This window comes from Cucurbita maxima, unplaced genomic scaffold (assembly GCF_002738345.1).
Source record: "Cucurbita maxima cultivar Rimu unplaced genomic scaffold, Cmax_1.0 Cma_Scf00411, whole genome shotgun sequence".
NCBI classification, from domain to species: domain Eukaryota; kingdom Viridiplantae; phylum Streptophyta; class Magnoliopsida; order Cucurbitales; family Cucurbitaceae; genus Cucurbita; species Cucurbita maxima.
Window position 1 is genome coordinate 1 of NW_019272427.1, and position 21,937 is coordinate 21,937.

The window sequence follows — 21,937 nt, forward strand, 5'->3', positions numbered from 1 at the left end:
AAACCCTAAACCCTAAACCCTAAACCCTAAACCCTAAACCCTAAACCCTAAACCCTAAACCCTAAACCCTAAAACCCTAAACCCTAAAACCCTAAACCCTAAACCCTAAAACCCTAAAACCCTAAAACCCTAAAACCCTAAAACCCTAAAACCCTAAAACCCTAAAACCCTAAAACCCTAAAACCCTAAAACCTCAACCCTCAACCCTCAACCCTTGAACCCTTGAACCCTTGAACCCTGAACCCTGAACCCTGAACCCTGAACCCTGAACCGTGAACCCTCAACCCTCAACCCTCAACCCTGAACCCTAAACCCTAAACCCTTGAACCCTAAACCCTAAACCCTAAACCCTCAATCCTCAATCCCTAAAACCCTCAACCCTGAACTCTCAACCCTGAACACTGAACCCTGAACCCTGAACCCTAAAACCCTAAAACCCTAAAACCCTAAAACCCTAAACCCTAAAACCCTAAAACCCTAAACCCTAAAACCCTAAACCCTAAACCCTAAAACCCTAAAACCTCAACCCTCAACCCTCAACCCTTGAACCCTTGAACCCTTGAACCCTGAACCCTGAACCCTGAACCCTGAACCCTCAACCCTCAACCCTTGAACCCTTGAACCCTTGAACCCTGAACCCTGAACCCTGAACCCTGAACCCTGAACCGTGAACCCTCAACCCTCAACCCTGAACCCTGAACCCTAAACCCTTGAACCCTAAACCCTAAACCCTAAACCCTAAACCCTCAATCCTCAATCCCTAAAACCCTCAACCCTGAACTCTCAACCCTGAACCCTGAACCCTCAACCCTCAACCCTCAACCCTCAACCCTCAACCATCAACCCTAAACCCTGAACCCTCAACCCTGAACCCTAAACCCTCAACCCTAAACCCTCAACCCTCAACCCTCAACCCTCAACCCTCAACCCTCATCCCTGAACCTCTCAACCCTGAACCCTGAACCCTGAACCTCTCAACCCTGAACCCTGAACCCTAAACCCTCAACCCTGAACCTCTCAACCCTGAACCCTGACCCTAAACCCTCAACCCTGAACCCTGAACCCTCAACCCTAAACCCTGAACCCTCAACCCTGAATCCTGAACCCTCAACCCCTCAACCCTGAACCCTGAACCCTCAACCCTCAACCCTCAACCCTCAACCCCTCAACCCTCAACCCTCAACCCCGAACCCCGAACCCTGAACCCTGAACCCTGAACCCTGAACCCTGAACCCTGAACCCTGAACCCCTCAACCCTCAACCCTCAATCTCTCAACCCTCAACCCTGAATCCTGAACCCTGAACCCTGAACCCTAAACCCTGAACCCTGAACCCTCAACCCTCAACCCTCAACCCTCAACCCTCAACCCTGAACCCTGAACCCTGAACCCTCAACCCTGAACCTCTCAACCCTGAACCCTGAACCCTAAACCTTGAACCCTGAACCCTGAACCCTAAACCCTAAAACCCTCAATCCTAAACCCCTCAACCCTCAACCCTCAACCCTAAACATAATTTCATAGTTTTCAAATGACGAGGATCACATGTCGAGAAAAACACTTGTTTATTTAATAGATTACCCCGTGGTGTCAATCACAATGTTAAATAATATCTGATTTGTCAACTACAATGATATTATAATAAAATTTGTTTGCCTTTTTTTTTTTTTTTTTTGTTTTACTTAATCGATGTGAGATAGAATTGGATTCATAGTACTTTTATTTGAAGTGAATCAAACGCGGACTTTGTATTGCTTTTAGCAAGCACTCCAAATAAATATTAGCAGTTATAGGGTTTTAGGGTTTTGGGTTTCAGGTCTCGGGTAAACTCATATTTTTACCACTTTCCAAAATGTTGCCGTTCGTAGGGAATCGCTAAGCTGACGTGAGAAACATTAGGGTGAAAGTTCGCCACACTCGGAACTTAGAAGCAGCCGCCCCGTAGTGCAGTCTGAGCTCCTGCGATCAATAGCAGCATCAAAGTTATGAACGAAGTGATGAAAACAACGACGAAGAAAATGGTTAAAGAGGATGAGATTTTTGCTTCTTGTACTTTCGCCAGCCTCGGTCTGCACACTACTTTATGCGACGAACTCCGAGGTGTGTTGTGTGCCGACTTTGTTCTCTTCCTTCATCGCGTCCTTTTATAATCTGCTCCTCTGTTATGCTAATCATTCTAGAATTCTACTGTAATAGTTTTTGAGGGTTTAGCATATGCGGTTAATTGTATTGATTCTAATCTTGGCCTGCATCTTCCGGTGTTGTTTTTTCTTCGATTGCAACAGATAAAATGGGTTTTGAAGTTCCTACGCTTGTACAGGCTCAAGCAATTCCGGCTATTTTATCTGGGCGTCATGTGTATCCTTCGAAAATAACTTCTTTTAGTTGATATATAGTTGATTGCAGATGCGCGTGTTTATATTTTGATAATAAACTGATTATATTGAAGAAAAATGCATACGAAAACAAAAAGGGGATATCTGGACATTCATTATCTTTATCACGTGGAAATTCATTGAATGGCACATCTATCTTTTGATATTTGTAGTGCTTCTGTAAGTTTTCTTAACTTCTTCCTGTAGTCTTGTTAATGCGGCCACGGGCACTGGCAAAACTGTTGCGTATTTGGTTCCCATCATCCATCACTTGCAGAAGTCCGATCGTAGGATTCAGCGGGCCGATGGAACTTTCTGTGCGTAACAGTAGTAATTTCTCAATTTTGCCTCTGCCCACTTATTTAACTTTATTTATATATGTTTAAAATTAAACAAGCGAGTTCATCAAGAAACCAATAAACTAGAGACCAATGCCTCCCTTCCTGAAGGGGATCAAACACTACCCTCTCGTTCTAGGACTTTCGCTGAGGTTTCTAATTAGATCACAAAGTTCTGGATTTCTTGTGAAGAGAATTTCATGCAATCAAGAGCATTAGGATAGGTGCAGGACCAAACGGAATAGAAGAACCTGACAGAGCAAGTTCCATCACTCTACAATCCAAAGACAGACAAAATTTCATTGACGAAATCAAATAATTATGTAAAAGTATCAATCGACATTCATTGAAAGAAAAAGCTGAAAATTAATTGAATTTCAAAAGCCTGAAACCAAACTGAAGAAAGCTAGCTAGAACAAACTTTTGTACATTGGCAGTATTGTTGAACTATCTCTCACTCACAGACATACCTGATATCTCCCATGTTTAATTGAATCTAACAAATTATTTGGCCATAGCGTTGGTTCTGGTACCAACGCGAGAGCTATGCATGCAGGTCTATGAAACTCTACAGAAATTATTACATCGTTATCATTGGATTGTCCCTGGTTACATAACAGGTGGGGAAAGTCGGTCAAAGGAGAAAGCCAGGTTGCGGAAAGGTAGGATAATCATAGTTTAAGTTATGGAATTACCATTTCATTTTGATGTAAGCTTTGTTCCGTGACAATGTGTATGTGTTTGCTGGTCTTTTGGGAAAAAAATTATTTCATTTAATAAATTTTTAGCATAACGACTTCATAGCTATAATTGTAGTAATTGGATGGCAATAATTAGGGATGCATAATGAAACTGACAAAATTGGGCCAAACCAAAATGATTTTTCAGTTTAGTCGGTTTGCTGTTTTGTTTGATTTATGTTAAAATACCATTTTAGTTCATATGCTTGAGTCTTATTAAATTTTAGTCCTGCTTTCAAATGTCCAAATTTATTCTAGGTAGTTCTATAAATCTTTAAATTAGTCCTTATTGTTAGTTTTAACTTCAATATGATAAGATATTGAAGTTAATTTTATCAAACTTGGTACAATAATGATATCATTTCCATTTGTGGAAATAAAAGATATGATTTGGATTTGTTTCCAAAATTTATAGCGAGAAGGCTAATAGTGACTACTTTTTTTTTTTTTTTTTTTTTTATTGAAAAGTTAACAATAAACTAATAGTAGAGATTAATTTTAAGATTTGTTAAAATTACGCAAACCAAATTTGATCGTTTGAAAGTATAGGAAATAAAATAGCTCTTTGAGGTAAAACTGGCCATGTAAAATACCTTAACCTACTTTGGAATTTAACAGAGAAAGGTGTAGATAAACTATGAAAGAACTAGTAGCAAGAGAACTCTCTAGAAGGATGGGGGGACGTTGTGCTTTATTTTTAATATCAAAAACATGTTTATTTTGTTGTGCTTTATGTGAGATCCCATATCGGTTGAAGAGGTGAAGGAAGCATTCCTTATAAGGGTGTGGAAACCTCCTCCTAACAAATGCATTTTAAAACCGAGAGGCTGACGACGATACCCTAAAAACCCTAAACCCTAAACCCTTGAAACCTAAAAACCCTAAACACTAAAAACCGCTATGGCTAACATGCCAAATTTTTTATGGTATGTGCTCAGGTATATCAATTTTAGTTGCAACGCCAGGTCGGCTCTTGGATCACCTAAAGAACACATCATCCTTTTTGTACTCAAATTTGCATTGGATAGTGTTTGATGAGGCAGATAGGTATGATTACTCTCTGCTTTTTAGTACAATGCATTCTGGATCGGTCCTCTTATTTTTCACTCTTCTTGGATAGTGTTTGATGAGGCAGATAGGTATGGTTACTCTCTTCTTTTTAGTACAATGCATTCTGGATCGGTCCTCTTATTTTTCACTCTTCTACATGAAACTTGTGCATCTATACAGAATTTTCGAATTAGGATGTGGCAAAGAAGTTGAGGAAATACTGGATCATTTGGGCTCGGGGAAGAATATTGTCAATAAGGATAATGGCACTTCAAGTTTTGAATTCCCGCAGCAGAATTTGCTTTTTTCGGCCACCTTAAATGAAAAAGTAATCTGTTTTGCCAAAATTAGTTTAGAGAATCCCATTATGATTGGTCTTGATGGTGGCAACAATGCCCTTGAATTTCAACCATCTGAACATGGTCGATTTTTGGGACATGACATAAATGATGAAGCCCAGCCCACAAGGAAGGAAAAGAAATTAATTGCAGATTATAAAATTCCAACCCAGTTAGTTCAGAGTTACGTTCAAGGTAATTTGATTAAAAGTTATATTTTATGAACTTTCACATGGTATTCATGAGTGCAGAGGATTGGATCCATGTTACTTTGACATTGAATTGACCATCCAGTGCATCCCTTTTGTATTTTTGTGCAGAGCCATGAAATTTCCTTTCTTAGGTCATCTACAACTGTGGTGCTTGCATTTAGATCTTTGAGTTTTATTTGGTTTGCCTCTTTGTTGTCTCAGACTATTGGTTTTGTTTTAATGTAACATAATTAGTAATTTTTTTTGTAATTTTCATTTAAATGGTTAATTGTTCTAGTTTTTTTTGTTAGTTGTTTACCTAGTTGGTAGGTGTAGGCTAACCACTAATTCCCTCTCAACAAGGGTTAATCTCATGTTATTGGCTTACCTTTTGAATCCTAATAAACATTCCTTCGATGATTTTTGGAGATATGTCCTTTGATTGTTTGGTTGCATGAAATTTGTATAATAGCAACCCGATGAAAGGGGCTGATGGCTGGAAAAAGAGTAGCTACCCGCCAAAATAACATAGTTCAGTCTGATATATAATATAATATATTATAAACTATATGATATTGTAAAATAATAATCAAAATTAATTAACGATAGGTTATATTCAACCTAATATTTAGTGGGTAACTACAACTTTATGGCTTATACGTATATTATAAAACACCTTTTGAACAATCATTTAAATTAGGGTCCAATTTTTGTAAATGCTACCAAACACATTTGGAAACATGAAATATAACTTAGTTTCATTAAATTTCTTGTTTTCAATTTTTTTTTTCCTGATTGACTACCAAACAAGTCCTCACTAGTTATCCTACATCATAAAAAGCATCCCTTTGAGGATTTTTAGAGATTTTCTCCTTTGATGCTTGGTTGTATAATGTTTGGTCCTTTTTGTTCTTTTGCCCTCCTATTCATGCTGCATCTAACATGTACACTTGTGATTAATTTTTTGTTTGCAGCACCGTGTGCTTCTCGGTTGGCTGTGCTTTTTTCTGTCCTGAAGTATTTGTTTGAGAGAGACTGCTTCGAGAAGGTAAAGACGATTCAATACTTATGTTTAGGTGGAAGATTTAGTATTATCACTCGTAAATAAGGTTTTATTTTTATCATGTTCTGAGCAGTTATAGAATAATGCACACAAATGCAATAAAAGTAATGTGGCTCTCTACTCTTGTGTCACTCTATCTTAGTACTGTTTGTTGCATCCTCTAGGAAGAGTTGTGTGAGGATATTTGTAGAGGCAAACTGCCTAAAAATGTAAGGATATATTTGGAGAGGCAAACTGCCTAAAAATTAGGATGTATTCTTAACTTCATTCCCTGCCTTCAAGACTCAAGAGCTTCAATAAAGACAACATTCAAAAAACCCTTCGTTCATCTCTCACTTCATGTTTGTCTTGATTGCAAGAATAGAAGAGGAGCTTTGATCATGTTTTCATCTGATGTGAATTAGTTTTCATTTTCAGTTCTAATGCACTAAGTCTTTCTGCTTATGATGTATATCTTGTAAATCATCAAAAATGATCTATCCAAAGAACAATAGTTATCAAAATTGATCTTCTTACTCTATCAGCATGGGAAGAAGTCAAGTTGATGGTGATGAAAATCCTGCTCTCTTCCATAGGTTTGTGGCTGAAAATAGAAGGAAACGTACAATTATTGAAATTCTTTTGAGCACGGGTGTGTTTGTTGAATGTTTCTGATAATGAAGAAGATGAATTTGTAGAATTCTATAACAATTTGCATATTTGCCTGATATCCCTTATTGGAGTCCTCTAACGGACTTACCAAGTGATCAGTTGGAAGAACCTTTTGCCAAAGATGAGATTTGTAAAGCTGTCAATGCTATGGCCACTAAAAGAGCGTTCAATTATTTTTTTAGGAATGCCACCATTAATGTGAGCCTGAATGAAACATATCTGTCTCATCCCCTAGAAGATTGGAGCTAAACTTGTGGGTGATTTTAGACCCATTAGTCTCACCTCATGTCTTTGCAAGATCACGAGTTTTTCTGAGAGATTAAAGTCTTGTCTTTTACTATATTTGATTTTCTTCAATCCGCTAATTTTGGATGCATCTCTTATTGCTAATGTGTTAACTGGTGAATGGAAAAGGAAAACAGAGAAAGGGATGGCCATCAAGCTTGATGTAGAAAAGGCTTTTGACATGGTTGATTGGAATTTTCTGGATGAAATCCTTTGTGTCGAGGGTTTTAGGATCAAATGGAGAAGATGGATTTAAGGTTGTAACTCAACCGCCAACTACTTTATCATTATCAATGGCAAGCCTAGAGGCAGGATCAGAGCCACTAGGGGTTTACGCTAAGGGGATCCCCCTTCCTCTTCATCATGGTGGTTGATCAAAGGTTTTCAGATTGGCAAAGATATCCATGCTCTTCCATTGTTCATCTACAATATGAATTTGGGGATGACACCATCCTTTTCTCCATACAAAGGAGGTGACAACCTTTTCTGCATTATTAAATATTTGGAGGAAGCTTTGGGCCTTAATATAAACTGAAAAAAATTTGAAACTATGGGAATTGGTTTCGGTAATCAGCAACTATCTTATCTTGGTAGCTGGTTTGGGTGCAAAATGGGCAAGTGGCTAAATACTTACCTTGGCTTATACCCCTTAATGGTAAGCCTAGCTCATCATCCTTCTGGGACCTGATTGTTGAGAAAGGTTAGAAAGACTTGTGTTTCGGTTCCACTTACCTATCCAAGCGGTCGATTCATGCTACATTTTAGAACCTCTCTATTTACTATTGATATCTTTTCAAAGCTCCAACAAAGGTGGCCTACAGTTTAGAGAAACTTCTTAGAACTTTTTTTCTGGAAAGTTAGTATAGAACAAAAAGGCAACCATCTCTTAAAATGGGAAGTTGTGAAGGCCCCCATTGAAGAAGGTGGACTTGAAATCAGAGATTTATAACAGAAATGCCTCTCTTCTTGCAAAATGGATTTGGCGTTTCCACCTTGAAAAAGAGGTTTTGTGGAGGATGGTTATTGTTGCTAAATATGGATCTTGCCACTTTGACCTAAAACCACCAACTATAATTTTAAATTCATCCAGAGGGCCTTGGAAATCTATTGATAAATTGAAAGCTGTTGTCTGTTCCCATATTTCCCTCAAGGTCTGAAATGGTAACAATACACACTTTTGGAAGGATAATTGGAGTGGAAATACTAGCCTTCAATACGTGGACCCTTGGCTGTACCATCTCTCTTTTGTAAATCTAACTGAATCTAAAGGGATTAAGATTTTCTAGAGAATTCCTTATAGAGTCCAAGAGATTCTAAGATGTTTATAGAATATCTTGGAATATTTGTTTACAACCTCCAAGATAATTCTAGATAGAACTAATGTGGGATATATTTGAGATAATTAAGTGTCGATCCTCCAAGAAGCTTATAAACGAGTTAGTGTTATTTTTTATTTTACACGATGGCTATACTTGCCATAAGGTAACAAAATTACGTAGTTAATTCTCATTTTGATTACTATTTTGTGAACTATTATTATTCACCTTTTCTTCTTTCATGACTCCATTGTTACTAACTTGTTTACAGACTTTGGTGCTCTTCTCAACATGTGATGCCGTAGATTTCCACTACTCCCTGTTTGGTGGATTTAAATTCTCCTCTTCAGAATCAGAACCGAGGTCTGAACATTTGTTCCTTAATTGCAAGATTTTCCGGTTGCATGGGAGCATGAAGCCGGAGGATCGGAGAACAACATTTCAGGCCTTCAAATCAGAGAAGCTTGCTCTTCTTCTATCCACTGATATTGCTGCTAGGGGCTTAGATTTTCCAAATGTTAGATGTATTATTCAATATGATCCTCCAGGAGAGGCAATTGAGTATGTGCATAGGTAACTGCACTTACTTTTTGAGAAAGAAAATGCTCTCTTTATTATTTATTTCTACTTGTTGGTACTCTTCTTCTGTATTATTAGTTGATACAGTTAGTATTTCAACTCTTTTCTGTGTTTAGTATTTGATATGACATAATTGATAGCTCTATTAGTGAGTTCTCGATATCGTTGGTTAGAACAGCCAGAACAGTTATATGTCTCTACTATATAGCGTCTTTTGTATTCCATGGATCCTTTTAGTTCCACTGGAATTCCTAATGTGGCTTGTGAACTTGTGGGTTTCATTGAATGATTCTATTTAAGCGGATTTTGTGGAATTTGTTTAAATATTATTATTTAACTTGAACCTATGCAATGTTATCTTGGGAATTTGTTTACAAAACTAACACCTAAATAAGGTGATCTTTAAATTATTTTAAAAAACCAAACACCTATATCAAGTGATCTTTCCATTATTTCCTACAAATCATGCAGTAAGTTGGTATTAATAGAGTGCACGTGTAGCTATGATATTTCACCAGCGGGGTGATGACAAAATTCCTTATTAGTTGGCTTCCGGGGCCTGCTTTATCAACTACTCAAGTCCAATTCATCTTAGCATTTACATTTGTGAATATCCTGATGCAGGGTTGGAAGAACAGCTCGCTTAGGTGAAAGAGGAGATTCATTGCTATTCCTACAACCAACTGAAATAGATTATTTGCAAGATTTGCGGAATCATGGTGTATCTCTTACTGAATATCCTCTTGTCAAGGTGTTGGATAGTTTTCCGGCTCGTGGCAGGAAGCACTTTGTAGAGAAGTTCGTTTCTTTAGAATCACATTCCTGGATCATGTTCTTGCAGAGGGCAGTCGAATCGTTTATTGCAGCTGAGGTAGTTTTTTTCACCATCCCTCTTCTCTTTTGGTCTAATTAACAGTTTCAGAGTATAGGAGCCTTCTGACAAGTGCTTAATTTCATTAATATGAATGACATGTCACATTGTCTTTGCCTGGGGGAGCTTCTTTTTTTTTTTTTTCTTTTTTTTTTGGTGAAATTGCTATGATTTGACAATGCATTCGATCATTCTTAGAATTTTCATTTAGAGATGTTTAATATAAACACAAGGCATCACCTTCTGTCTTTTTTTTTTTAGAACTCTGCATTATTGTAACCTTGATTCATGAATAACACACTTTCATGGAAAGAATTGGCTAATGATTTCATTCTCCATTTTTGTTGTTTTTTGCTTCGAAGGTACTTCACTTTTAGGTTTTATTCTAGAATCTAAAATGACATGATTTCATTTGTAGGCTTTCATTGTGGTTCTGTTATGTATCAAGAATGAGTACAAATGAAATGAGTCTTTCCAATCCCTTTGCTATTACTGTTTATGTCAAAACATTGAGCATTCTTAACTTCCTGGTTTCACCTCCAAAATCAAGACTTTAGTATTTTTTTTTTTTTTCAGGATATAATATTTTCTCCAAAAAGGGTAAGGAATGTCAATTCATGTTTCACGGGGTCCATTTTGTTTATATTTTTAATACTTCATTTTTATCTCGACTTTTTTTTTTTTTTGGTAGGACCAACATAAAAATTCATATTGATTCACATTTCGAATATTAGTTTACGAGATTAAAGGCTGCCTGCTCGTTTTAATTTTGGTTGTCATAGAATCCTCATACTTGTACCCTAACAGAAAGTGGAAGCCTTGAACTAAGAAAATGTAAATTGACAATAAATAGTAAATAATTAATGGACACAAACTGTTAAGCCACATAATTCTACGTTAATGTAAATGTTCACTTTCCCTCGAATCAGGAACATATACTAGGACAACCTTTCATGAACATATTGTTGATATTTAGTAAATTTTTCTAAAAATTGTATCAAACTTCTCAGGATGTGTGAGTGAATATAAACATGCATGGACTTAAATTTTTGTCCCTTATCCAGCAATTTCCTACCTTCACTCTTCATGTGGTCTGGCCTTCGATGAAAATGACTCAATCCCTCCTAAATTCTTTTTGAGTATTAATTACCTCTCATTCCTTTGGTTTTTTCTCCTCTGGAATTCAACATGTGAGTGTGAGAGTGGAAGGATTGAATCTCTGACTTCCTAACCAGTTGAGTTATGTTCATGTCTCTTTTGGTTTTTTCTCCTCTGGAATTTAACATGTGAGTGTGAGAGTGGAAGGATTGAATCTCTGACTTCCTAACCAGTTGAGTTATGTTCATGTCTCTTTTGATGTCTTTCTATTTGTTACTTCAATTATTATAGCATTCTTAGATTGTGGTCAATAATTTGTCTTTTTTATTCATATGAGGTACTTTATTGAATACTAATGAGATATCATCTATGCTTCAGCCAGGCGCAAGTCTAACAAAGAAAAAGAAATATTCATTACTCCATTTATTTTCTCTCATTGAGTGTTTTCAATTCTAACATCAGTTAACTGGTAGCCACATTGAGCTCAACACAAGTCTTCTGGAACTCAAAGAGATCGTTTGTTCTCCTTTCTTTGCATGATAGAATGTTCTGTACACACCAAACATTCTATTGATTTTCCTGTTTTCAAGAGTAAAGAAGTAATGGACTTCCAAAAATGCACCCCCAACGTTTCAAAAGAATTATTTGCATTTTTCTGTTTTTTTTTTTTTTTTTAGCTTTTCCTTTTTGTTATTAAATTATTTTTAGCCTTATTTCGGGATTACTTTAATATGTTTGTATTGCTTTCATCAGCCAGGAATGATGAAGTTGGCCCAGAAAGCATTTTGCTCTTGGGTTCGTGCATATACTGCTCATCGTGGTGAGTTGAAAAGAATTTTTGTGGTGAAGAAACTTCATTTAGGGCATGTAGCAAAGAGCTTTGCGTTGAAGCAACAACCATCTGTTGTTGGAAAATCATTCAAGAAACAGGAAAAGAAAAGGAAAAGATATCCAAAGCAGGATGTCTCATCATCAAAAAAGAGGAATTTGTAAATAGGTGGAAAGGGTAAGCATGGAGGGGCTTTTAGTGAACTTGCAACATAACTGTTGATTCATTTTATTTACTTTTCTACATGGTAGCTCTGTTGAAGGCTGTGATTGTGAACTGTTTATCATGTCTAGGTCGCGTGCATCAATTGCAAGGCACCTCCCAAATTTTGAATTATAGTCAGTTATGTTTATCATGAGTTATGTGTGTATGCAACTTGTAAACGAATCTGGCCTAATTGAGTGAGTATGACTGATTGAGTAGGTGTACATATTGGAGTGAAGCTTTTATTGTTTCAGCTATGTTCAAGTTTTTTGCTCCGATTCACTGTTGTCTTTAATAACTGGGATTTGTGAGCAATAAATACGTGGACCATGACTACCAAATATGAGCGTAGGTAGTCAGAGGCCCAACAATCCACCCACCGCCGGAACGCGTAGAGGAGGTTGGGGAGTCCAAATCGAAAGCACATGGGTGGTTTGAAAGCAGAAGGGGTCCAACAAGATATTGGGAGCCACCCGTACCATATGCGTTCAGGACCAGCGCTGCCGAACGGAAACAGTTATATGGGATTCTCTACACTCCCACGTCAAGGTGTATTTCCCTTTCTCTTGTACCCACCACTTGGAAGGCATAAAAAGGTCGATGTTAAGGCCCAATTTCGGTTACTTGGTGCATTTGCTGTCGGACACCTGGAATTGGTGCCCCCAGGGTACGATTTCATCTCTCTATTCCTCTTAACCTTCTTTAATTACATCCTCCCTCCTCCTCCTCCTGTGTCCCCTGCAAAAACTTCGTCTCTTGCGGATATATATCCTAATTTTTTAACGTATTCTTCCAGTGATCCAGTCTCTTTTTATTTCCTGTATGTGACTCCATTCACCATTCTTTTGAAGTAAAAATTAATGTTTGGAAACTGTATTTGATACGTTATTGTTAATATTTTTCTTGTTGATGGTTGTAGTTTCTTGGACGGTTCATTTTCATCACATGATTTCATATAAACCCAGTATTGAAGGTCTTCCCAATAATGTGAGAACGCTAGTTTCAGTTTTAGTTGGTTTTGAAAGGAAAATGAGCTATTGCTCACCTTGTATCATTTGGTTTATATACATTTGAGATTGTGTAGAATTGAATGAGTGTTGTTAGCGTTTTAGGGTGTTATCAGTGAGTTTGTACTCTTTTTGTTGTTAGCCATATGATTTCTGGCATCCACATAATATAATCTAATATAATGTCAGTAAACTATGTGTGTGCCAATTAACGTGGCTTAGGTTGGTGGGGAATAATATGATTCTCTTTCAACTCAGTGGTAGATCACAAATACACAACACTTGCATTGTTGTTGTACATATGAACGTGAGAGTGTGTGCAGACAATAGTCTCCTTGATTAATTTGATTGCACACTGCGCACGTACGCCTTAAAAGATATTTACCATATGGCAGGTCAGGGAAAAAGAAGTCTCCCGTTCACAAGCGCGTATGCTATGGTGTTACCAATATTCACCAGTGGAACAAGGGGAATGCAAGTTGATTGATTGAACCCCACCTTCAATAGTGCATTAAAAGACTGGCCCTCCCATCACCTCATCATCCTTTGTATAAAAGATATGGTAGAATATTACCTAGATTGTGACCTTAGTGGTCCATTAATATATCAACTTCATCTTCTAGAGATTGGAAGAGTGCATACTTAAGAGTTTGGATTTACGAGCGATAAATTCAATCCCTACTTGTCTTGTCGACACATTTTGTTAGGTGCAAACAAATTCTTACATTGTCGAGAAAATGAAAATAACAATATCGTATAAGGATAATTATTTTTGTTGATATGAGATATTTTAAGTGAATCAAAAAACAAATACAACGAGAGTTTATATCTAAAGTGGATAATATCATACCCTATTAATTAATTAATTAATACAACTTTATATGAAACTTAGGGATCTTGTCTAAAGGTGGATACATGGTGTGAATTCTTCTAATAAAATATGCATGCATGCCACTTTAATGTCTTTAGATCTATTAGCATCTCATACCTATACCACATAATTATATAATGAGTAAGTTGGGAAGAGAGTAAAATTAACCAAAGCATGTGTTAATTTGACATTTGATAATGGTTGCCTCGAGCATCCACTTAATACAAGAATGAGATGGGATGATTCTGGGTTCTCACACATTCATACCAATTTTCAATCCAATCTTATCTAGCACCATAGATAGAGTAATGTAACAAATTCTTCATCAAGAATAATAGACGAGTGGTTTTCTTTACGTCAATTAAACGTACTAGACTCTATAATTTTATAGTTTTTAGATGACGAGGATCACATGCGAGAAAAACACTTGTTGATTTAATAGATTACCCCGTGGTGTCAACCACAATGTTATATAATATCTGATTTGTCAACTACAATAATATTATAATAAAATGGATTCTACTACTTTTATTTGAAGTGAATCAAACGCGTACTTGGGATAACTCTTTGTAGCAGTACTCCAAATAAATATTAGCAGTTCTATTGATTAGAAGTGAGAGAAACTTTGCTTTGAGTTCTTAAAAAAGACTCATCTAATATATTATTTACTTATAAATTCATGATAATTTCTTAAATTAATCAACACATGACTACTTTTGGACGATTCTCGAAATGGGTATTATTAAGGACATTGGAACACTTGAATTAGTGACTAACCGGCATGGGCATGATCGCCACAAAAAAAAAAAAAAAAAAAGTGTTGATCCACACCACAATCAGGTCGGAGTTGGAGGTAGTTAGCCCGACAACTGCTGCTGCTCTTCACATGGCTGTCTGCTCCTCTCTCTCTCTCTCTGCCCTTTCATTAACTATTTCTAAATCCAGAAAAAAAAAAAAAAAGATTTTGTTACCTGCGTGTGAATTTTGGGGGCGTTAGGTAATGAATGATCTAGTTTGAGTTGGGCACACGGTCGGAGACGAGCTGAAATAGTAGGTGTTGTATCTGTTGTGCGCTTTTTAAATCGATTGGGTAGGAGAGGATAGGAATGATTTGAAGAGGAGCCAACCCATGTGGAAAGCTCCTGCTTTATTTTCCTAAAAGCCAAGAATATAAAATGAGGAGGAAAGGAGAAATAGTAGGATCAACTGCTACAATTCATTCTTCTCTCTTTTATTACACACTAGTAGTGTTCTTAATATTAACATTCCTTTGTGCGGTGTGGTCCAGCACTCATGAGTGGTGACTCGGCCGACAGCAGAAGGCCACGGCCACCCAATTACAAGAACAATAACCCCCCCCCCCCCACAGCACTGTTCATTGTAATCAATCATTCCCTTTCTTGTAATTATGGAGTTATGTTATTGATTTTTCTATTTTCCTCTCAAGCCTTGTTCTACCTTTTCTCTCTACCTTAGGCTTCTGATTCCCCGGCGACAAGTCTGTGTCAGCCCCGCCACAATTTAGGTATCCACTCTTTTCCTCCACAACCCACCCATTTGTTTGGTGCCCTTAATGTCTGTATCCTGGGGAGACTCTTTTGCTCCTGAGTTGTTTTCACTCACCTACATGCGCTTAGGGTTTGAGTAAAAGGGGTTTATAATAATATATGATAAACAGAGGGCTTCTAGTGATTTGCAAAATGGGGTTGTTCCGGTTGCTACGGAACTGGTGATCCGATTTGCTTTTGGATTTGTTGGTTATATCTTACAGGATGAAAGCTCCCCCAAATGGGTTTCTGCCCAATTCTGGAGAAGGTAACTCTTACCCTTTCTTATGTTTTACACACAAATTTCTTTTATATTCATCATTCCCCATTTGTTAAGTGAATTAAGTGAGCAAATGAAGTTTTATTCTTCCATTTCCTTTAATGTCGTGGCCATCTTTAATAACAATCTCACAACAATTGCCCACATTATTGCTCATCTTCTCTATAATGTTCTTTAAGAACACGATCGATGAGAAATTCTGAAGCTGTGTATGCTTCGGGCATGTTACAAATAAATGAACTTTTCATTGATTGATGCAAAGCAAGAGAAAGAAAATAAAACAAGAACCGACAACAACAACACATACAAGCTGCTACAAACAAAACTAAAAGCTTTGGAACGTTCTTTGGAAAGGCAGCATAAAGAACAAGGGATTTCATCTTCTTTAATGGGATACTTTAAAGGACCCCATGGAGGATGGATGCCTTAGGATTGTGTGGTGTGTGCCTTGGGAACCATAGTCTATAGCATTTCTGAATTTTGGTGTTCAAATCTGAATCACGGGTGCACCATCTGAGAGGAAACCTGTTGGAGGTTGAGATTGATGATTGGGCCATTTTATCTACATTTTTACAGCCTCTACAAGTTGCGACCAGAGAAGACTCGTGGCGCTGGTCTTCAGAACAAGATCACATTTTCACTTTAGTTTGTATATCTTAATCTTCCAAATATCATAGGAAACAATTTAATACTGGGAATTTGGTTTGGAACAGGTGAAAGGAAGAACATCAATTCTGAGCTATGGCATGCTTGTGCTGGGCCTCTTGTTTCGTTACCTCCAGTTGGAAGTCTTGTGGTTTACTTCCCTCAAGGCCACAGTGAACAAGTATGTCCCTTATCTTCCAACTTAAATAAACATGTACTTATGGATAGTGGTTTGTGATGGTTCACCTTTCAGGTTGCAGCTTCGATGAATAAGGAGACTGATTTCATTCCAAGCTACCCTAACCTTCCTTCTAAGTTGATCTGCATGCTCCATAACGTCACGTTACATGTACGTCGCCTTCCATATCCCATAGAGCTAATGAAATCTCTTAAATTGAACTCATAAATATATAAAGGAATGAATATGTGAGCACGACATGAGATGATTGTTTTGTGTTCTGAACCAGGCTGATCTTGAAACGGATGAAGTGTATGCACAAATGACCCTTCAACCAGTGAATAAAGTAGGTTAACCAGCCAATCAGTGTTCTATACTTCATATTGGATTCATTTGTACATTCAAATATTTTTCTTCTTAAAAGAATATTCTGTTTTGCAGTATGAAAAAGAAGCTTTATTGGCATCTGATATTGGCCTCAAGCAAAACAGGCAGCCTGCTGAATTCTTCTGTAAAACTCTAACAGCTAGCGACACCAGCACTCACGGTGGATTTTCTGTGCCTCGTCGTGCAGCTGAGAAGATTTTTCCCCCATTAGTGCGCATCACATTTCATATTTTTAAAACAGTTTCATCACTAATACTATTAAGTTTTTTTAAAAAAAAAGTATGAATCCACCAAAAAAACAAAAGCCCTTGTTCAAAACCTTCTTGAACATCATATTGTGATTGTGTGTGTATCTTTCTTATTAGCTCATATCGAAAATTTTATAATTATAGGACTACTCGATGCAACCCCCTGCTCAGGAACTAGTGGCTAGAGATTTGCATGATAATTCGTGGACATTCAGACATATTTACCGTGGTATGGAACCTTTCATTTTTTCCCCTTAGCTTTTTGATCTTCAATTAAAGATCTCTCTCATATTTGCACAATAGACTAATGTAGGTGTCTTTTGAGATGATGATTTCAATTCTTCATGTATTTTGTCTGTTCATTTTGATTTGGTAGATTGTGATGAACTTATGATTTACCCACATGTAATTGGAAGAACATGAATATGAATTTTATCATTTTGATGAGCTTAGAAATGCATAAAATACAGGCCAACCAAAAAGACACCTTCTGACCACTGGTTGGAGTGTTTTTGTCAGCACAAAACGACTCTTTGCTGGAGATTCGGTGCTCTTTATAAGGTATAAAATCATCAGTTTGTAACTCACCTGAATTATTGCTTACACAAATGCTGATCCTCTCTACTGATGCACTATAGAGATGAAAAGTCACAGCTTCTCTTAGGCATAAGGCGTGCTAACAGGCAGCAGCCAGCTCTGTCTTCATCAGTCATATCAAGTGATAGCATGCACATAGGAATTCTTGCTTCTGCTGCTCACGCAGCTGCAAATAACAGTCCTTTTACCATATTTTACAACCCTAGGTAAGTACTGATTCGTATTTTTTTGTTCTAACTCTACTAAAATTCTGTGCAATTTCAGTTTCAGTATTCAACCATCATTTCCTGAGTTTTTCAGGGCCAGTCCTTCTGAATTTGTGATTCCTTTGGCCAAGTATAATAAGGCAATGTATGCACAAGTTTCCCTTGGCATGCGATTTAGGATGATGTTTGAAACCGAGGAGTCGGGAGTACGTAGATATATGGGTACAATTACTGGTATCAGTGACATGGATTCCGTACGATGGAAAAATTCACAATGGCGCAATCTTCAGGTACAAAGTTCTAGTAATTAAATATTAGCTTTATGTTAATGGCTTGCTTCAGATGCTTACCGATGATGTATATTACTGAAGGTCGGATGGGATGAATCGGCAGCTGGTGAACGACCAAACAGAGTTTCAATATGGGAGGTTGAGCCTGTTGTGACTCCTTTTTACATATGTCCACCTCCATTCTTCAGGCCCAAATTCCTTAAACAACCAGGGATGCCAGGTAATTAAAACCTATAAAAATTTCTTGCCAGTCATGTGTTTAAGTTAATAGAAAGCGGCATTGGAAGAGAAGTTGAGGAGTGCTTCTTCCTCTGTAATATGTTATAGTGACCTTGAGGATCGATTTTGCAGACGATGAATCTGAGATTGAAAATGCTTTTAAGAGAGCGATGCCATGGTTTGGTGATGAGTTCGGCATGAAAGATGCGTCAAGCTCAATCTTTCCTGGTTTAAGTTTAGTGCAGTGGATGAGCATGCAACATAATAATCAGTTCCCAGCAGCTCAATCTGGAATTTTGCCGTCCATGGTTGCTCCTAGTGCTCTGCATGGAACTTTTACTAATGATGAGTCATCCAAATTATTGAGTTTTCAAGCACCAGTAATGTCTTCACCAAATCTCCAATTCAGCAAAGCAAATCAACAGAACCAAGTTGCCCAGTTGCCACCAACTACGTGGTCTCAACAGCAGCAGGTGCAGCAGTTGTTACAAGTTCCTGCTAGCCAACAGCAGCAGCAGCAGTTGCCACTCCAGCAGGAGCTACAGCAGCAGGTGCCCCAGCAACAGCAACTCCAGATGCAACAGCCACAACGACATCAGCAGACCTCCCAATCTGCTCTTCTGAACAACAGTGTTACTGCTCCGAACCATTTGCCAAATCAGACTTTGCAACAACCGCTTGTATACTCTCAGCTACAACAACAGAAATTGCTTGCAGGCAATATACAATCACATCAAACTAGCCAACCATCCAATAAAAACTTATTTCAGACTACATCTTTATCACAAGAAGTACAGTTTCAGCCACAAATAGAGCAGCAACCTAGTCTTCTTCCGAAACACCAGCAGCCAACACAAGTTCAACAGGCCCCACTACAGTTAATGCAACAAAGTCTGTCTCAGAGAGCACAACAACAGCCACAAGTTCAGCAATTTTCACAGCCAGTCCCAACAGAGCAACAACTTCAATTACAGCTGCTACAGAAGCTGCAGCAGCAGCAGCAGCAGCAGCAGCATCCGTTGCTCTCCCCAGCTAGCCCACTGTTACCACCTCAGCTGCTACAGCAGCAGAATGTTCATCAGGAAAACCAGCAGTTACCACCATTGCCTTTATCCAATCAGCAGCAGTTCAATACTAGTGGAGGCAGCTTACAAACAGAAAAACATAACAGCAATGGCTTTTCAAGTTTAGGCCTCATGCAGTCCCAGCAGGCTCCTATAACCCATTCCCATAACCAATTCAAACCAACCATGGCAATTAGAGCATACTCTGGACTGACTGATGGAGATGCTCCGTCTTGTTCAACCTCGCCTTCCACTAATAATTGCCAAGTTTCAGCATCAAACATGCTCAATAAGAACCAACAAGGAGCAGCCACACTGGGGGGAGACCCAGTAGCTGAGCCTGTAACTAACCTGGCTCAGGACCTACAAAGCAAACCTGATTTGAGAATCAAACATGAGTTTCCTAGCTCAAAAGGATTGGACCAACTAAAGTATAAAGGCACTGTTCCTGATCAGTTAGAAGCGTGTTCTTCTGGGACATCATATTGTTTGGATGCTGGCACCATTCAGCAGACTTTCCCACTCCCTACATGTTTGGATAATGATGTACAATCACATACACGAAACAATATCCCTTTCAGTAATAGCATGGATGGATTGGCACCAGATACCTTATTATCGAGGGGATACGACTCGCAAAAAGATCTTCAGAACTTACTTTCTAACTATGGTGGAGGTGTGCCTAGAGATATTGAAACAGAGTTGTCCACTGCTGCAATCAGCTCTCAGTCATTTGGGGTCCCAAACTTGCCTTTTAAGTCTGACTGCTCAAATGATGTCAACGTAAATGAAGCTGGAGCTTTGAGTAGTGGACTGTGGGCAAACCACAGTCAACGTATGCGTACATACACAAAGGTTTGCCACCCCACTTTATGTCTACTTCCTTTAGTATCCCCTGTGAATAGTAAACGATATCAATGATTAGAATTAGACTTGATTGTTTACTACTTTTTTCGTTTCTTATCTAGATGTTTAAGTGTATGAAAAATTTTAAATTATGGACTTGAGGGAAATCATAGGACATTTGTTGTGTCTAGGAAAGAGGAAGAGATGAGGGACTTGGTCATATTTTCTCCTATGTTCAGTTCCTGTGTAAGTCGTTTTTGTAGTTATTTAAGTCAATCCACTAAAAGAACCTTGAGCTGTTTCTGAATCTCTGGTCCTCAACTTAGACTTTTTATTAAATTTTAGTCGAATCGTAACCAGTTCTACACTTTCTTCCTTCATATTTTGTACATTTGTAGATTGATGTTACTCTATAGGGTATAGCATGCTAGATCAAGTTCCCTTTTACATGCACCGTTTATAATGACATGATATCCACTGTTGTCGTAGTAAAGCTTGGATTCGAGCCTCAAGCTTCTGTAATTGTTTGAGATGTTTTGAACTCTGACTGAAACTATACTTTCAAGCATCTAAAACTGTTAATTCTGAAGGTTCAAAAACGGGGATCAGTGGGTAGGTGCATCGATGTCACTCGTTACAAAGGATATGATGAGCTTAGACATGATCTTGCCCGCATGTTTGGCATTGAAGGACAGTTAGAAGATCCTCAACGAACTGATTGGAAACTTGTTTATGTGGATCACGAAACCGATATACTTCTAGTTGGTGATGATCCTTGGGAGTAAGTAGAATACTTATAAGGATTGTGCTTAATCTTTTTCTCGCTGCCCTTTTCATGTCTTGATATTTTAACCACCAACTGATTGTACAGAGAGTTCGTAAGCTGTGTTCAGAGCATAAAGATCCTGTCATCCGCTGAAGTACAGCAGATGAGTTTGGATGGAAATTTGGGTCACATTCAGGCTCCCAATCAAGCTTGCAGTGGAACGGATAGTGGAAATGCTTGGAGAGGGCAGTATGATGATAACTCGGCTGCATCATTCAACCGATAAGGAGTTTAATGTATAACATTGATCATGTCCCCTGCCGTCTGGTTGCTGTTCTTAATTAAAATGGGATGGAACGTTCCAAAGAGGTTCCAATCAGCTCCTGAGGTGAGGGGTTCGAACATGGAGACTGACTTGCCACCCAATTGCCATTTCTAGTTGGAGATGGAGCTCTGTTCATGAATGCATGGTAGACGGCTAAAGCATATCATGAAGTTGATTTAGTTTAAGGCTATTGTTTCAACTTTCTTCACTCCGATTGCTACCTGATTAAATCAAATACTAGTTGCATGGTGGAGTCAAGCTTGAAAGTGAAGACAGCTTGACCCACTTTGTTCCTGTAAATTGTTACACAAATATCGTTTATATTCCACAGTATGTTGCAGCAGCTGGGGTAACAACCCTTGGTAGATATGAAAATGAGCTTCAATTTTATGCTGTCCCTTAATTGTTATCAGAAATTGTAATTTGAGTGATGGTTTAGAGAGAGAAGGAAAATAAAAATGCTGCAAATTGCAATTACCATCACTGCAGCAACAGGTAGGATGGAAGTACCTTTGTTTAGAGGTTTCTTGTATA

General features: G+C 38.0%; 3 protein-coding genes across 6 annotated transcripts; all 3 read left to right on the forward strand.

Annotated features, from left to right (window-relative positions):
- Positions 1 to 1,807: 1,807 nt before the first annotated feature.
- LOC111474473 (DEAD-box ATP-dependent RNA helicase 17) lies at positions 1,808 to 12,153 on the forward strand. 2 transcript variants are annotated; one of them, XM_023119544.1, is made up of 10 exons: positions 1,808 to 2,099; positions 2,285 to 2,357; positions 2,582 to 2,691; positions 3,231 to 3,374; positions 4,391 to 4,499; positions 4,683 to 5,035; positions 6,006 to 6,079; positions 8,618 to 8,919; positions 9,550 to 9,796; positions 11,652 to 12,149. In XM_023119544.1, the coding sequence occupies exons 1-10, from the start codon at positions 1,985 to 1,987 to the stop codon at positions 11,655 to 11,657; spliced, it is 1,533 nt and encodes a 510-aa protein (XP_022975312.1). In that variant the 5' UTR covers positions 1,808 to 1,984; the 3' UTR covers positions 11,658 to 12,149. The 2 variants fall into 2 exon arrangements, with proteins under 2 accessions (XP_022975312.1, XP_022975310.1); XM_023119542.1 differs by having other exon boundaries at positions 1,810 to 2,099; positions 11,648 to 12,153.
- A 124-nt stretch (positions 12,154 to 12,277) lies between these two features.
- On the forward strand, positions 12,278 to 13,078 carry LOC111474474. Its single transcript, XM_023119545.1, has 2 exons — positions 12,278 to 12,747; positions 12,847 to 13,078. Exons 1-2 carry the CDS (start codon positions 12,353 to 12,355, stop codon positions 12,884 to 12,886), a joined length of 435 nt encoding a protein of 144 aa, XP_022975313.1. The 5' UTR covers positions 12,278 to 12,352; the 3' UTR covers positions 12,887 to 13,078.
- Positions 13,079 to 15,037: 1,959 nt separating this feature from the next.
- Positions 15,038 to 21,800, forward strand: LOC111474476 (auxin response factor 19-like). Of its 3 annotated transcripts, XM_023119548.1 has the most exons (14): positions 15,038 to 15,330; positions 15,484 to 15,620; positions 16,346 to 16,458; positions 16,531 to 16,626; positions 16,745 to 16,801; positions 16,897 to 17,052; positions 17,235 to 17,319; positions 17,561 to 17,651; positions 17,729 to 17,893; positions 17,988 to 18,183; positions 18,265 to 18,403; positions 18,535 to 20,321; positions 20,903 to 21,093; positions 21,184 to 21,800. In XM_023119548.1, exons 2-14 carry the CDS (start codon positions 15,578 to 15,580, stop codon positions 21,362 to 21,364), a joined length of 3,300 nt encoding a protein of 1,099 aa, XP_022975316.1. In that variant the 5' UTR covers positions 15,038 to 15,330; positions 15,484 to 15,577; the 3' UTR covers positions 21,365 to 21,800. The 3 variants fall into 3 exon arrangements, with proteins under 3 accessions (XP_022975316.1, XP_022975315.1, XP_022975317.1); XM_023119547.1 differs by having other exon boundaries at positions 15,038 to 15,620; XM_023119549.1 differs by lacking the exons at positions 15,038 to 15,330; positions 15,484 to 15,620; positions 16,346 to 16,458; positions 16,531 to 16,626 and having other exon boundaries at positions 16,880 to 17,052.
- The last annotated feature ends 137 nt before the right edge of the window (positions 21,801 to 21,937 follow it).

Bases quoted from the DNA above. Each gene is read 5' to 3' on its own strand.
- LOC111474473 (XM_023119542.1), top strand. From the start codon at position 1,985: ATGAACGAAGTGATGAAAACAACGACGAAGAAAATGGTTAAAGAGGAT. The intron at 2,692-3,230 runs GTGCGTAACAGT...ATTTGGCCATAG, and splicing joins GCGGGCCGATGGAACTTTCT to CGTTGGTTCTGGTACCAACG. The intron at 8,920-9,549 runs GTAACTGCACTT...ATCCTGATGCAG, and splicing joins GCAATTGAGTATGTGCATAG to GGTTGGAAGAACAGCTCGCT.
- LOC111474474 (XM_023119545.1), top strand. From the start codon at position 12,353: ATGGGTGGTTTGAAAGCAGAAGGGGTCCAACAAGATATTGGGAGCCAC. The intron at 12,748-12,846 runs GTATGTGACTCC...TGATGGTTGTAG, and splicing joins CCAGTCTCTTTTTATTTCCT to TTTCTTGGACGGTTCATTTT.
- LOC111474476 (XM_023119547.1), top strand. From the start codon at position 15,578: ATGAAAGCTCCCCCAAATGGGTTTCTGCCCAATTCTGGAGAAG. The intron at 17,652-17,728 runs GTATAAAATCAT...GATGCACTATAG, and splicing joins GATTCGGTGCTCTTTATAAG to AGATGAAAAGTCACAGCTTC. The intron at 20,322-20,902 runs GTTTGCCACCCC...TTAATTCTGAAG, and splicing joins GTATGCGTACATACACAAAG to GTTCAAAAACGGGGATCAGT.